Source organism: Bombyx mori, chromosome 14 (genome assembly GCF_030269925.1).
Source record: "Bombyx mori chromosome 14, ASM3026992v2".
Classification (NCBI taxonomy): Eukaryota; Metazoa; Arthropoda; class Insecta; order Lepidoptera; family Bombycidae; genus Bombyx; species Bombyx mori.
The window spans coordinates 2,497,442-2,510,628 of NC_085120.1; the positions used below are offsets into that span (position 1 = coordinate 2,497,442).

Genomic DNA, 13,187 nt, shown 5'->3' on the forward strand with positions numbered 1-13,187 from the left:
TATGTTATTTAATTCAGTCCCACGTTGATCTCATTTTGGATGAAGAATAGGACAAGTCCGTATCGACAACGAACAGTGGAGGGTTCCGTAGGGTGCTTCTCCGGTAATTGAAGTAAAGAAATGAAACCTTAACATTTTTCGCGTGTCCTCAAATGTCGTCCTGGTCAGTACCGCCGTTGTCATCAGTTTAGTTCAGTTCAGTTGTCAATTCAGTTCTTTTTTTTATTGTTTAGATCGGTGGGGAGCTCACGGCCTACCTGTTATTAAGTGGTAACCGGAGCCCATGGACAACAACAAGTATGTGCCGCCACCCACCTTGAGACATGAGTTCTAAGGTCTCACTTTTTACAGTACAACGGCTGCCCCACCCTTCAAACCGAAACGCATTACTGCTTTACGATAGAAATAGGCAGTGTGGTGGTACCTACCCGTGCGGACTCACAAGAGGTCCTACCACCAGTAAAGGTAGGGCTGAACCTGAGAGAATCTGCTAACACTGTGTAGCCCTAGCAAGAGCAGTGCTTCGCTGGATCTAGCACCGGATCGGAATTGCAGAGTCGCACAGGTCCGCCGATCGCCAAGAAAAATAAAACACAACGAATCATCAGTTCTTTAACGATTTATAACAATCATAATCATCTCAAAAATATAATAACACGATTTTCAAACATTACAATTCGAATAATTATTATAATTAAGCTGAAAAAATCACAAGCTTTAAGTTAATTCATACAGAACGAATACATACATACGTCTGATTTAAACATTTTACTATTAGCACAGGAACACGAGCTCAAAGCTCATCAGGTGTTAAGCGGATACCAAAATATTTAACAATAGAACTAGAGCTTGTAGGGAACGTTGAAGTTTCAACGGGGCGGCGGGGGGAGGTGAGGGGCGCGCGGCGGGGGGGCCCCCACCAGTGGACGCGTCGGTCTACAAATATTGACACCACCGCCCTACCTATATGTTTTGGAATTATTACCCAAAGCGACTACAGCAGTCTTCAATCTCGCACCTCAAAATGTGCGTAAACATTATTTATTTATTTATTACACTTCATGTAAAACTTACATTGGCGGACTTAATGCCTAAGGCATTCTCTACCAGTCAACCAAAGGTAGTGCAGAGTAAATAGTGGTAGGTGCAAGGAAATCTATATTAAATTACAAATATATACATACATACATATAATAGTTTATACAGTATTAAAAAATATATATTAATAAATTCACTTAGCAAATAACTTCATCTAAATTCATGACGATTCCGCTAACTTTTCCAACAGCATTATCAGTAACATAAAGTCGTATCTCCACGTTACTATTATAAAATTGCAATCAACGGACAACTCCGAACAGTATTCCTTAAAAACATTTATATTTGGAAATAGTAAGTTTATTTATTTATTTATTTACGATACGACATAATCTTCGCCCGTTGATAGAATTCGAACAAAAATCATAGACACCTAAAAAACTTAAATTCATTTTATATATTACATTATCTAGTGTTGTGTTATTTATTGACGGATTTGACGGTAGTAAAAAACACGCATTTTTTTTCTTATTGATAACATTAAGTAAAGCTAATCAATAACTTTTAATCAATGTCGTCCGTTCTGATTATATCAACGGGCGGACAATACTTCTATATCATACTAGCGACCCGCCCTCACTTCGTTTCCGAAACATTAAATTTTATTATTGATAGCCGAGTCCCGCGATGTTACCCGCAGTTATTGTCGTATCGCGTGTGACGCCGCGGGGCGAAAGCTAGTCTAAAAAAAGTAGCCTAAGTTACTACTTATATCATCAGCTACCTATCAGTGAAAGTCTCGTTAAACCTTTAAAACACTCTCCTGAAAAATTTGTAAGTTTTGAGATTATAGTTTTAACGCGAGAAGACGATATGTTTATTCTCAATAACAACAAGTGCTGAGTTACTTATCGATTCAGTCATTAAATTTCATTCTGAGTCGGTGATTAACATTGGCCTATTTATTCAGTGACTGTGATGGCCTATTTCGATTTATTATTCAAATTATTACAAAATATAACCTTCCTATAACACGGTAGATACAAAGCCACGTGTTGTGTGAAACCGTGTTATGTGACACTGGAAGCCAGTACAGAGAGGAGTTATTTTTCTGAATTAAACATCTCAACTATGCCTGTATGTATTTTTAGCAGACTTCAAAAAAGGAGGATGTTCTCAATTCAACTTTTGACTGGGTGAATCGATTTTGATGATTCTTTTTTTATTAGAAAGCTGACGCTTCCCGTGTGGTCCCATTTCAATTTAGTCCAGTTCTGATAATGGTATCCATGAGAAAACCATATATGTCTTAAATTTGAATTAAGTACGTGCGCGACAAATAGATGAATAACTCAATATCACGCCAACCAATTTCGATGATTATTGTTTTTAGTGTATATTAATTTGTTTTGGAATATCTTTTTTTTTTCTATTTGAAGTCGGTTTTTTTTAAAGCATGTCTATTTTTACAATTATTTTATCTATTATACATAAAAAATAAGCAGTAAAATTTCAGTTATTCCAAGATATTGTGTGTTCATAATGCATAATGTAATTTCCTAAATTATTTTAAACAAAAATCTCATTATCGTGTTATAAGAGGGTTTTGGTGAATTTATCTCTTCGTGTTAGAGTCGAATCGTGTTATAAAATACCGCGGGAGGATTACCTGTACATATTATTTTGACAATATTATATCTTAATACTTATTCTGTAACAAATCAACAATATGATATTAATGTAATCAATGAACAATTTGCACTATTATTATAATATTAAAAGTATTTATTCTGAATTAAATAGCACGATTTATGCAGAGTTGCCGCATCTAAATATCCTGTTTGAGTGTAGCCAGTGTTTTAATGAGTTCTCAATTTGATCGACTTTTCGCTAAACATTTTTAACTAATCACTCGAGTTTTACAATAACTCTCCACAGTTATTTTCAACCGATTCAAAATCAGATCCAGCACCTTAGCTTAAGATTATGATAATGAATACATCACTGAAATTCGTATTCCAACAGATCCAACCGATGTTCAGACCAACGTTAGCAGAGCTCAGAGTGTAGTGATATATATATACACATATATGTAAGTGTCTAGTGGATCCTGAATTATACTCACAATAATTAGTGATAGAGATAAATAGACATGAAGTCAATATATACAGCACAAGTTCAGTAGAACTTATCGAATACATAAATAGATTGGGGGGAATAGAGACTAGAGTTCGAATAGGGACAAATCTGGAATGTCACAACACTTTTGTTGAGTTGTTAGATTTAACTTTGTTGAACTGATAATTACTTTTATATAGTATTTAAGAATATTAAATAGTTTAATTTAGTCCTCAAAGTTTTGTAAACTCATTAAATATATTAAAAAGTTAATTATCTAAAGTTAGGTACGTACCTAACAACTAAATAGTACCAGCCCTATCGAAAAACTCTATTGTCCCCATACGTAACCTGATTCACCCAAAAGCTAAGGTGAATCGGGTCAAGCTAGTTTTTTCAGTATTTGTGTATATTTTGTAATGAACTATGCATAATAACTAGAGGTCGGAGTAGGTAGATTAAGGTCGTTGACGTCAAACGTTGAGGATAATATGGATATGCCTCCAAAATACCGGAACTTCATATTTATTGTGATATTTGTTCCGGAATTTTGAAATTAGCATGAATCTGTGTTTAAGGTGAAAAACGTATCAATAATATTAATCTACGCTACCAGTGCTAGCTAATGGTGAAAGAAATCAGTATTTTATTTTATACAAAAACACCTTGGAATAGTTACACTGTATTTTGTCCCTTTCTGTTGAATTAGAAATGACGCTTGTCAGTATGAGACAAAACTTAGACAGGGATTTTTTCAAGTATCTCATAAATATAGAAATTGTATCCGATGAGGATTAAAAACACTATTTTTTCAATTTAAAAAAATAACCATGGATAAAATGGCATGTCCATATTATAATATCTTGACGCAAGTATATAAAATCAATCTACCTACTCTGACCACTGATAATAGCGCATCGTATATTTAAATCTCCGGAACCATTTTAATCTCAATTTTATTGGTATTACCCTAAGAAAAACCATTGAAGTTTTGTGTTGGATTTGGAAAGGGTCCCAATTCCCCCCAATCTACGGTAACGCTTGCGAGTGCCGAAATGGTAATTTTTGCTAGTTATCTGTGTGAAAGAGATGGATTGGAATTGTCTACCGAAGTTAGGACACGGTGCAGCGGGCGGGCTGGTCGCCGCCGACGCGCTGGCGGGTGAGGGCGCGCGCGAGGCTGGTGTCGCCGGACTCTATGTTCACGTTCTCCTGCATCGACAACGCCAGCGCGTGAGCCAACGCCTCGTCTTCTGTCTGATGACCAAAACAACACTGGTTAATAACTTTACCGGTGGTAGGACGTCTTGTGAGTCCGCACGGGTAGGTACCACCAGCCTGCCTATTTCTGCCGTGGAGCAGTAATGCGTTTCGGTTTGAAGGGCGGGGCAGCCGCTGTAACTATACTCAGACCTTAGAACTCATATCTCATGGTGGGTGGCGCATTTACGTTGTAAATGTCTATGGGCTCCGGTAACCACTTAACACCAGGTGGGCTGTGAGCTCGTCCACCCATCTAAGCAATAACAAAAAAAAAAAAACCATTCATGGAATATTTTCTTCTATTTTCAACTCTCGGTTGATTAGCTTAAGGTTTACGTTAGTTTGCGTTCCTTGTCCCTAGGGAGAGGTAACGTACCATGTTCCCCTGGACCTCAGAGAAGCTGCTGACAGCGGAGGGCAGCGGGGCCTCGTTCCGGATCCATAGACTTTCGTTTTGTCTCATCCGGGCCATGGCAGCCTTACTGGAAACATATCAGCATAGTTATTAACTTACAGTTGTACTGTACAGTATTGGTGACGTGTGTTGTAAAATTGGGTTTCCGTTCATAAAAAAATACGTTTTCATTGCAAATTTATAAAAAGCACTTTTTTTATTTCATTATTATTATTTTGTCGGTAAGAGTAACGCCATCTATCGCCGAATAGTCGAACGAATATCGAAGGATCTAATAGCACCTAGAACGCTCGAGAGGTACAACGCCATCTATTGTTAGATAGCGGAAACTCAATATTAGAGACGTGTGGAATATTCTCGATAATTCTAGGGATGTGGTATCGGCTATAAAAGCGTTGCAGAGATGGCATGCAGTCAGTCAATAAGCGGAACTACTCGAAGCGAAACAGCGAACGGATCATCGGAAGCGAAGCGGAAGAAGAGAATTGAGAATTTTAAAGTATTTGTTGAGTTTTTTTTTAAGTGTTCTAAGTATTTAACACAGTTTTTAGTTTACTTTGGTGAAATTTTATTTATCCCGAACCCCAGCGCGTAACATTATTATAAGGCATTAAAAACCAGTTCTTTATGAGAAAGACGTTTCAAAGACAAGATGCGTTTCTGTAAGTTTCCTTTTTTATTGAACTTAATATAATGAACTCTTCTTTTGTATCATCTTCTGGAATAAACTAGAACATGTGATCGCAGCGTAAAGATTGAACCGGTTTTTTTTTTTTATTGCCCTTGTAGGCAAACCGGCATACGGCCCTCCTGATGGTGGGTGGTTACCGTTGCCCATGGACTTCAGCAATGCCAGGGGCGCAGCTGGCTATCGTTGCCAAGCCGCTGCCTAACGTTAAAATTATACTATGAACTATATGATAATTTCACTAAAGTTTGTGGAAATTAGTTTTCTTTGATATTTTTGATATTTTTTATTGTATTAGAGGGGTGAATTTGCTCAGTGCTTACTTCGCGTAAGTCGTTACCGGGGCCTGTAGACATGAGATTGAAATCTGAATTATATCATACAAAAGAGAGAGAGAGAGAGAGAGAGAGTATTCTTTATTGTACACCAAAAAATAAATAAACAATATGATAAGATACATTAACTACAAAAAAGTACAATTGGCAGTTTTAACACTAAGAGCGATCAAATCCACCAAATCAAATCAAAATTTTTTTATTCAACATAAATGAAAGTACACACTTGTTCAACGTCAAAAGTCAAAAAGAACTACCGCCAATTCACAAAAACTAGCCTCCGTCCTGAGAAGAACTGGCAAGAAACTCAGCGGGCATGTCCTTTTTTTAAATATTAGTTTTTTTTTTTAAGTATTAAATTGTTTTTTAATATTCATTTCTACAAGGTGGACAACAATCATTTGTAAACGAATTACGCGTGGTGTACCAATCCAGTTAAATATACAACAGCTGGCTTGCCACTAAACTACATATTAGCAGAACTCTGGGGAGTTTAATTTGATCAACTCACGCGGCTTGTCTCCTCTTGGCGGCAAGTTTCCCTTCGCACAAGTGGTCGGCCGTGTGTCTGTGCCTTAGACAGAAGTTGAGTGCGCATTCAGAACATACCAGCGGCACCATCTCCTTCCTTTTGCAGCTCTTGTATGAACAACGGTTCGTGAACACCTGCATAATCATTCATTATTTAATAGCAAAGACATTGGATGTTAGCGAGGTAGGTAAGTCGTCGTGGCCTAAGAGATAAGACGACGTGTTCGAATCCCGCAGATGTTCGAATTTTTCTAATGAAATACGTACTCAACAAATGTTCATATTTGACTTCCACGGTGAAGGAATAACATCGTGTAATAAAAACCCGCAAAATTATATTTGCGTAATTACTGGTGGTAAGACCACGCGGGTACGGGTAGATACCACCGCCCTGGAACGTTGACCTACACGACGACCTGGGCCTCGAATCAATTCGGAAATACATGAAGTCAGCGTCGGAACGATACTTCGATAAGGCTATGCGTCATGATAATCGCCTTATCGTTGCCGCCGCTGACTACTCCCCGAATCCTGATCATGCAGGAGCCAGTCACCGTCGACGCCCTAGACACGTCCTTACGGATCCATCAGATCCAATAACCTTTGCATTAGATGCCTTCAGCTCTAATACTAGGGGCAGGGTTAGGGACCCCGGTAACCGTACTCGTCGAACTCGACAAAGAGGTCGACGTGCAACCTAACCCATGCATCAGCCCGCTGAGTTTCTCGCCGGATCTTCTCAGCGGGTCGCGATTCCGATCCGGTAGTAGATTCATTCGCGAAACAATTGCTCTTGAGTTGTTAGGTCTCCTTCGGAGGCGCTCGGGCAGTTGTTAGCAAATCCCACCCCTCTTGGCTGAGCCTTTGCTCGCCCACCTGTCCTGGTGAAACTGGAAAGGCCTTCGGGCCACCAGTAAACTTTCAATCATAAAAAAAAAAAAAAAAAAAAAAAAAAAACCACCGCCCTGCCTATTTCTACCGTGAAGTAGTAATTCCTTTCAGTTTGAAGGGTGGGGCAGCCGTTGTAACTATACTGAGACCCTCAGAACTTATATCTCAAGGTGGGTGGCGCATTTACGTTGTAGATGTCTATGGGCTCCAGTAACCTCTTAACACCAGGTGGGCTGTGAGCTCGTCCCCCCATCTAAGCAATAAAAACAAGCAGTCTGATGTTTGATTTAATCAACGGTGGTTGATCACATCGTTTTTCAAGAATTTGAGATTAAAGTCTCATTCCTATAGCATCTGTACCCTTCAAACTAGGACTCGTGATCACAGAAACAGATGCGTTAGTAGTACCTGCTTGTGAGGACTGACAATATAATATTGTTTCATCGTATGAATTCCTTAGTCTTTATATGTGAAAAAAACCTCACAGAAAGAGATACGGTGTCACTAAAGGACATGTCGTCTTTTCGCATTAAAAGTGTACAATATCCAAAAATATTCGAAATTGAATTAATATGCGGAATCATTTGGTATTACCAGTATTTTTCTGATAAATACTGTCAAAAGAGCGTAGGTTAGTTTTAGTTTTTTTTTTTTCTTTTAGTTTACCTATAGTTTAGACTACTATTAACAAAATTAATACATAATTTTATCTTATTTTAAAAGACAGATAATGTATCTGGTAAAAAATTAAAAATAAACGTTGCAAAGATGATTAATATTAAAAATATCACATGTTAAACCTTTAAGACACTCTCCTGTAAATTTAGCAAGTTTTGAGATTATATAGTTTTAATGGGAGAAGACGATGTTTCCGAGATATAGGTTACCTTCTTGCGTCTCTCTACTGCAGGATCAGATGTACACTGGTTATCTATGTGAGCCCCAACTGCCAGGTCTGGTGGTTGACCCCTCCGACCCGGCACTGGAGCCCCGCACAGCGGACACACTGGCACTTGCACGTCACGTACGTTCGGCTCGGGGCACTCGTGTTTCGCATAAGCAAAATGATCGGCGCTGAAATTGAATACATGATTTTATGAGTGACTAGTTGTAATCGCCCGCTTCACTGGGCATTTAAAATTAGCATTATTATTTATTGTCATTATTATTAGGGAGTGCAACACTCATATAAATATTAGCCTATCCATTAAGCACACGTATTTTCTACATGGATACCAAGTTTCAAGTCAATCGAATGCATGGTTCAGTAGTTATAACGGAACATCCGTAAAAATCGCTGTGGATTTATATATTAGTATAGACATAAAACATATGCAATTCACATTTTTAGTACCAATTTTTCACGAACGATTTCTTCAGTTAAGTAATCACACATTGTGTAATAATTCCAGGGAAAAAGAATAGTTTGCGTAATTTCTCGTGGTAGTATGTCTTGTGAGCCCACATGGGTAGGTACCAGCACTCTGCCTATTTCTACTGGGAAGCAATAATCGGATTGAAGGGGGGACAGCTGTTGTACTTTAAAAACCTAGAACTCATTTCTCAATATTAGTAGTGGCATTCTCGTTGTCGATGTCTATGAGCTCAACTACTTCACTAAGCCGTGAGCTTGTCCACTTACGGGCCCTCCCGTAAAAACTTAGGCCCCCCTGTTTAGTGGTTCCCAGAATTGAAACCACAGTTTGTTTATAAATATTAATTAAAGATTTACTGGCTATCAAAAAATCCAGTTTAGCAGGCCAATGCAATTTTTATCACTATTAAAAAACATATATATAACCACAATATATATTTTTTTCCTTCATTATCTACAATCAGTACTCTGTACTTTTATTACATGCGTTGAAATTCATTATGTAGTCAGCCACAATAATTAGCAATAACCTTGGACGTTTTACAACACATTCGGTTATCACTTTTAATTAAATTTTAACTTACCAGAACACTTCACGACAAGCACCACATTTCATCGGCAAGAAATCTAAAAATCAGAAATAATAATTAAGTGATATCATAGTTTAGTTATTTACTATCCACACTCAAACTTTGCAGTTTCGATATAATTTTCCATTGTCTAATTGTCCTTAAATGATGTATTGTAAGCTTATACAGGAAGATATCCATATTTTTCTCTCAATTTGAAGGGTACAGCGGTTGTGCAATACAATTCAGCATTTGACCTTATGTCTCATGTGGCGGCATGGACATTATGCCATCTATATGCTCTAAAAACCATTTAATATGAAATGTTTTACGAGCTGGTTCACCCATCTAAGAAGAAGAACAATTGGTAATTCACATTATACAAAATGTTGATTGCAAAACTAGGTAATGTAATCATATGAGATTGAATAATGGGATGCATATTTACCCAAGTAAATTTTTGGATGACATGTAATGGCAGCGGCTTCTGAGGAAAACTTAAATATCTGGTGAAATTGCAATTACCTAGGTAAATATGTGAGTTATTATAAGATTTAAAAAATATATATATAAACTCTAAATTACAATGCAAATCATAATAGCCAACATTAGAACTTTAGATAAATATGTTTTCAAATAGCCAATCTCCAACTTGATCTCACAAAGTACATTTATATACTCTAATTGTGGAATTGCAAGATTCTGACAAAAAAAAGAGCTTTCCATAAAAGCCAACTATACTTTAGGTAGATATGCATTTAATTATGATGATGATCTCTGGTAATCATAGTCTATATAGCAACAAATTCTCTGGTTTATAAGCAAGTGTACAGTTTTTATACTAGCATAACTAGATTTGCTATGCAAATAAGAGACATAAAAGTTATATTTGTAGAACATAAACTCATAGATTTACAAACAGGAGCTGCTTTCTTTAGGTTCATCTTACAACTCACTTGCAGGGGTGGTGTGTATACTTTTTCAATAACAATGCCACAGAACATTTTAAATTGGGTTTTAAGGTGCCAAATACACACAAACGATGTAAGGTTTAAAGTGCGGCGCAGGCGTGGAATGGATACAGCACGGAAGAGGCAAAGTGATAGCACGATGCGTCATTATATAGGCTGATTACTTTGCGATAGCATGTCCTACTGTTCAGATGACGATGTGGTTGCTTTGTGATGTGCTCCTTGCATAACGCTTCAGTTGCGACTGCTAGCAGTGCAGTACAAGCACGCCTGCTTGAGTGTAATTCACAATACGTCTCCTTCGTACATTTTGTATGCAAAAGTTTCGAAGCGGCATCGTGCCTGCACAGCGCCGAACTCCTCGACGTTTGTGTGTATTTCGTGCCTAAGGTGGGGATGTTTCTATACCAATTCGTTTCATAAATGTTTAGCAGACAATATAGCTTAGAAATTAAATTTTCACACTACTGATTTTATTTACTTGTTTTGAAATATGGAATTGATAAAACACTGAATATGAATAAATACTGATAATTAAAATGATATTATCTTGTCATGTCCCTTCGGAGTGATATTCAGCTGAGACAATCACTAGTGTCCAAGATTGAGCAAATGTAAATTCGTTTTCACCAAACTTAATATATGTAAGTTGTTCTTTCTTCTTCTTTGTTTCGTTAGTGTTTGTATTGTTTACTTGTTTTTTATTTTAGTTTAAGTATTACTATTTGTAAACCTTTATAATGTACTTAATATAATTTGGTGCGAATTCAAATGATGATATATTATGTTATCTTTTCTCAGCGATTGATTCTACACAACAAATATTGGGATCTTGATGACATACTTTTAGAGATCAGAGATTTAATATTACCTTATGTGTCATAATTCCGAACTAACGAACAATTGACTTTAAGCGGTGTATGAAATTTACTTTAAAAACTCACCCAGTTTATTGCAAGATTCATAAGAACAATTTTTTCCAAGATGAGGAAATTCCATTTTTTTTTTATTGTCTAATCACGATTGTTCACAATTTTTACGTCACTTAGGGTCAAATGATGATTAATGAATAGGATGGAGAATTTTGCCAACAGAACTTATAAAGGCTATAGTGTAGGTAGTCACTGCATTAATTATTGTATGACTTTTAATATTGCGAAATTACACACCACAACAATCCATTATTTCAAACTTTCGATCATAGAAACAATAATATGCCATTCGATCATGATTCGTTACTTTTTAGTATTTCGCAATATGCCTAATGGCAACTGGACCTTTTAGCCAATGAGATTTGATCAAATATAGTCTACAATAATTTTCCATTTACTAGAATTTGAGAAAAGAAAATTACAATTTATAGAAGAAAAGAGATTATAGAAGAAAAACAATTTTCATAGTGCTTTTACATATACTATAGTCTTAATTTTTTTTTATTTATAAAAAAATGTCAATGTTCAACTAATGTTGAGTAATAAGGGCTGTAGGTTAAGTTTCAAACAAATCAGCATGAAATAGCATCTCTAAGTATCGAACTGTCTATCACCAACGGCGCGGCGCGGCGGCGGTGCGAGGCGGAATACAATTACTATAAAGCAGCCAGTGGCAAGTGTCCTTGTTGCTACCCGATGATATGTAGGCGAAGTAAAATGTCCCTTCCATTTAAGAATTCCGTGGACAGCCTTCCGGACTAACGTGTCGATATTGAAGCAACTGGGCATCAAAATCAGACTGTCTACTGTATGTCTGAAGCGGATCCTCGAATATTTTGGTCACATTGCGAGGAAAGACGGCGATAACCTGGAAAAACTTATGATCACAGGGAAAGTTGAAGGCAACAGATCTAGAGGCCGCAGCCATACTCGTTGGTCCGATCAGATCCGCACCGCTTTGGACAGTACAGTGTACAGCGCGCTGCATGACGCCGTGGACAGGGGAAAGTGGAAAAAGATCCTAAAATTGAAGCTCATGGGTGATGGTGGTCACGACCCTCAGACATGAGGAACACGACTCGAGGAGGAGGAAAATGTCCCTTAGAAATAAGGTGACACTCTACAAAACTTGCATACGCCCCGTCATGACCTATGCAAGTGTAATGTTCGCTCACGCGGCCCGCATACACTTAAAATCATTTCAAATAATCCAATCCCGTTTTTGCAGGATAGCCGTCGGAGCCCCGTGGTTCGTCAGGAACGTCGACCTCCATGACGACCTGGACTTAGAGTCCACCAGTAAGTATATGCAGTCGGCGTCAATGCGCCACTTCGATAAAGCGGCACGACATGAGAACCCTCTCATCGTGGCCGCCGGTAACTACATTCCCGATCCTGCGGACAGAATGGAAAGCAGTCGACGTCGCCCAAAACACGTCATCTCGGATCCTCCCGATCCACTAACGGTGCTTCTAGGTACTTCAAGCACCGGTCACCGTTCTCGTCGAACCCGTCGCTTGCGACGAAGGGCTCGACGAGTAAACTAACTCTCAGACACAGCCCACTGAGTTTCTCGCCGGATCTTCTCAGTGGGTCGCGTTTCCGATCCGGTGGTAAATTCTGCGAAGCACGGCTCTTGCTAGGGTTCGTGTTAGCAACGTCATCAGGTTTGAGCCCCGTGAGCTCACCTACAAAAGTTAGGGTTACGCTGACATAGCCTCTCAAGGCTTTCAGCTTAGGTAGGAAAAAAAAAAAAAAGTCCTTGTTGGTTTGAAAATGTTACTCGCAGCGCTTGGGAAGGCGGTACCCTTTGAACAAACAGCACCAAGACGTTCATCAGTCGATAAACTAAATAGTTACCTCGTTTTTTTATTCTGTTCAGTTTGATTTTATTCATTTTTTTATTCCCATTTTTGTTCGGATTTAAACTATGAATAATGATGTCTTGTTAACTTTTAATATTTAGGATTGTACATAATTCCAAAGCAAAATCGCTGGTCCTGACTTCTCGAATTCGTAAGTCCGTCTAGATTTTACTATTTACGAAGAAAATATTTCATT

At 37.9% G+C, this 13,187-nt stretch overlaps 1 protein-coding gene across 1 annotated transcript; it reads right to left on the minus strand.

Annotated features, from left to right (window-relative positions):
* Nucleotides 1-601: 601 nt before the first annotated feature.
* On the minus strand, nt 602-11,463 carry LOC101735776 (AN1-type zinc finger protein 2A). Its single transcript, XM_004922774.5, has 6 exons — nt 11,139-11,463; nt 9,239-9,281; nt 8,167-8,353; nt 6,369-6,523; nt 4,796-4,901; nt 602-4,413 (listed from the first exon to the last, which is right to left on the minus strand). The coding sequence occupies exons 1-6, from the start codon at nt 11,191-11,193 to the stop codon at nt 4,270-4,272; spliced, it is 690 nt and encodes a 229-aa protein (XP_004922831.1). The 5' UTR covers nt 11,194-11,463; the 3' UTR covers nt 602-4,269.
* Between the last annotated feature and the right edge of the window lie 1,724 nt (nt 11,464-13,187).

Coding starts and splice junctions, on each gene's coding strand:
- LOC101735776 (XM_004922774.5), bottom strand. CDS start 11,193: ATGGAATTTCCTCATCTTGGAAAAAATTGTTCTTATGAATCTTGCAAT. Junction 8,354..9,238: donor GCTTGTCGTGAAGTGTTCTG/GTAAGTTAAAAT, acceptor ATTCAATTTCAG/CGCCGATCATTTTGCTTATG. Junction 6,524..8,166: donor CAGTAGAGAGACGCAAGAAG/GTAACCTATATC, acceptor ATGATTATGCAG/GTGTTCACGAACCGTTGTTC.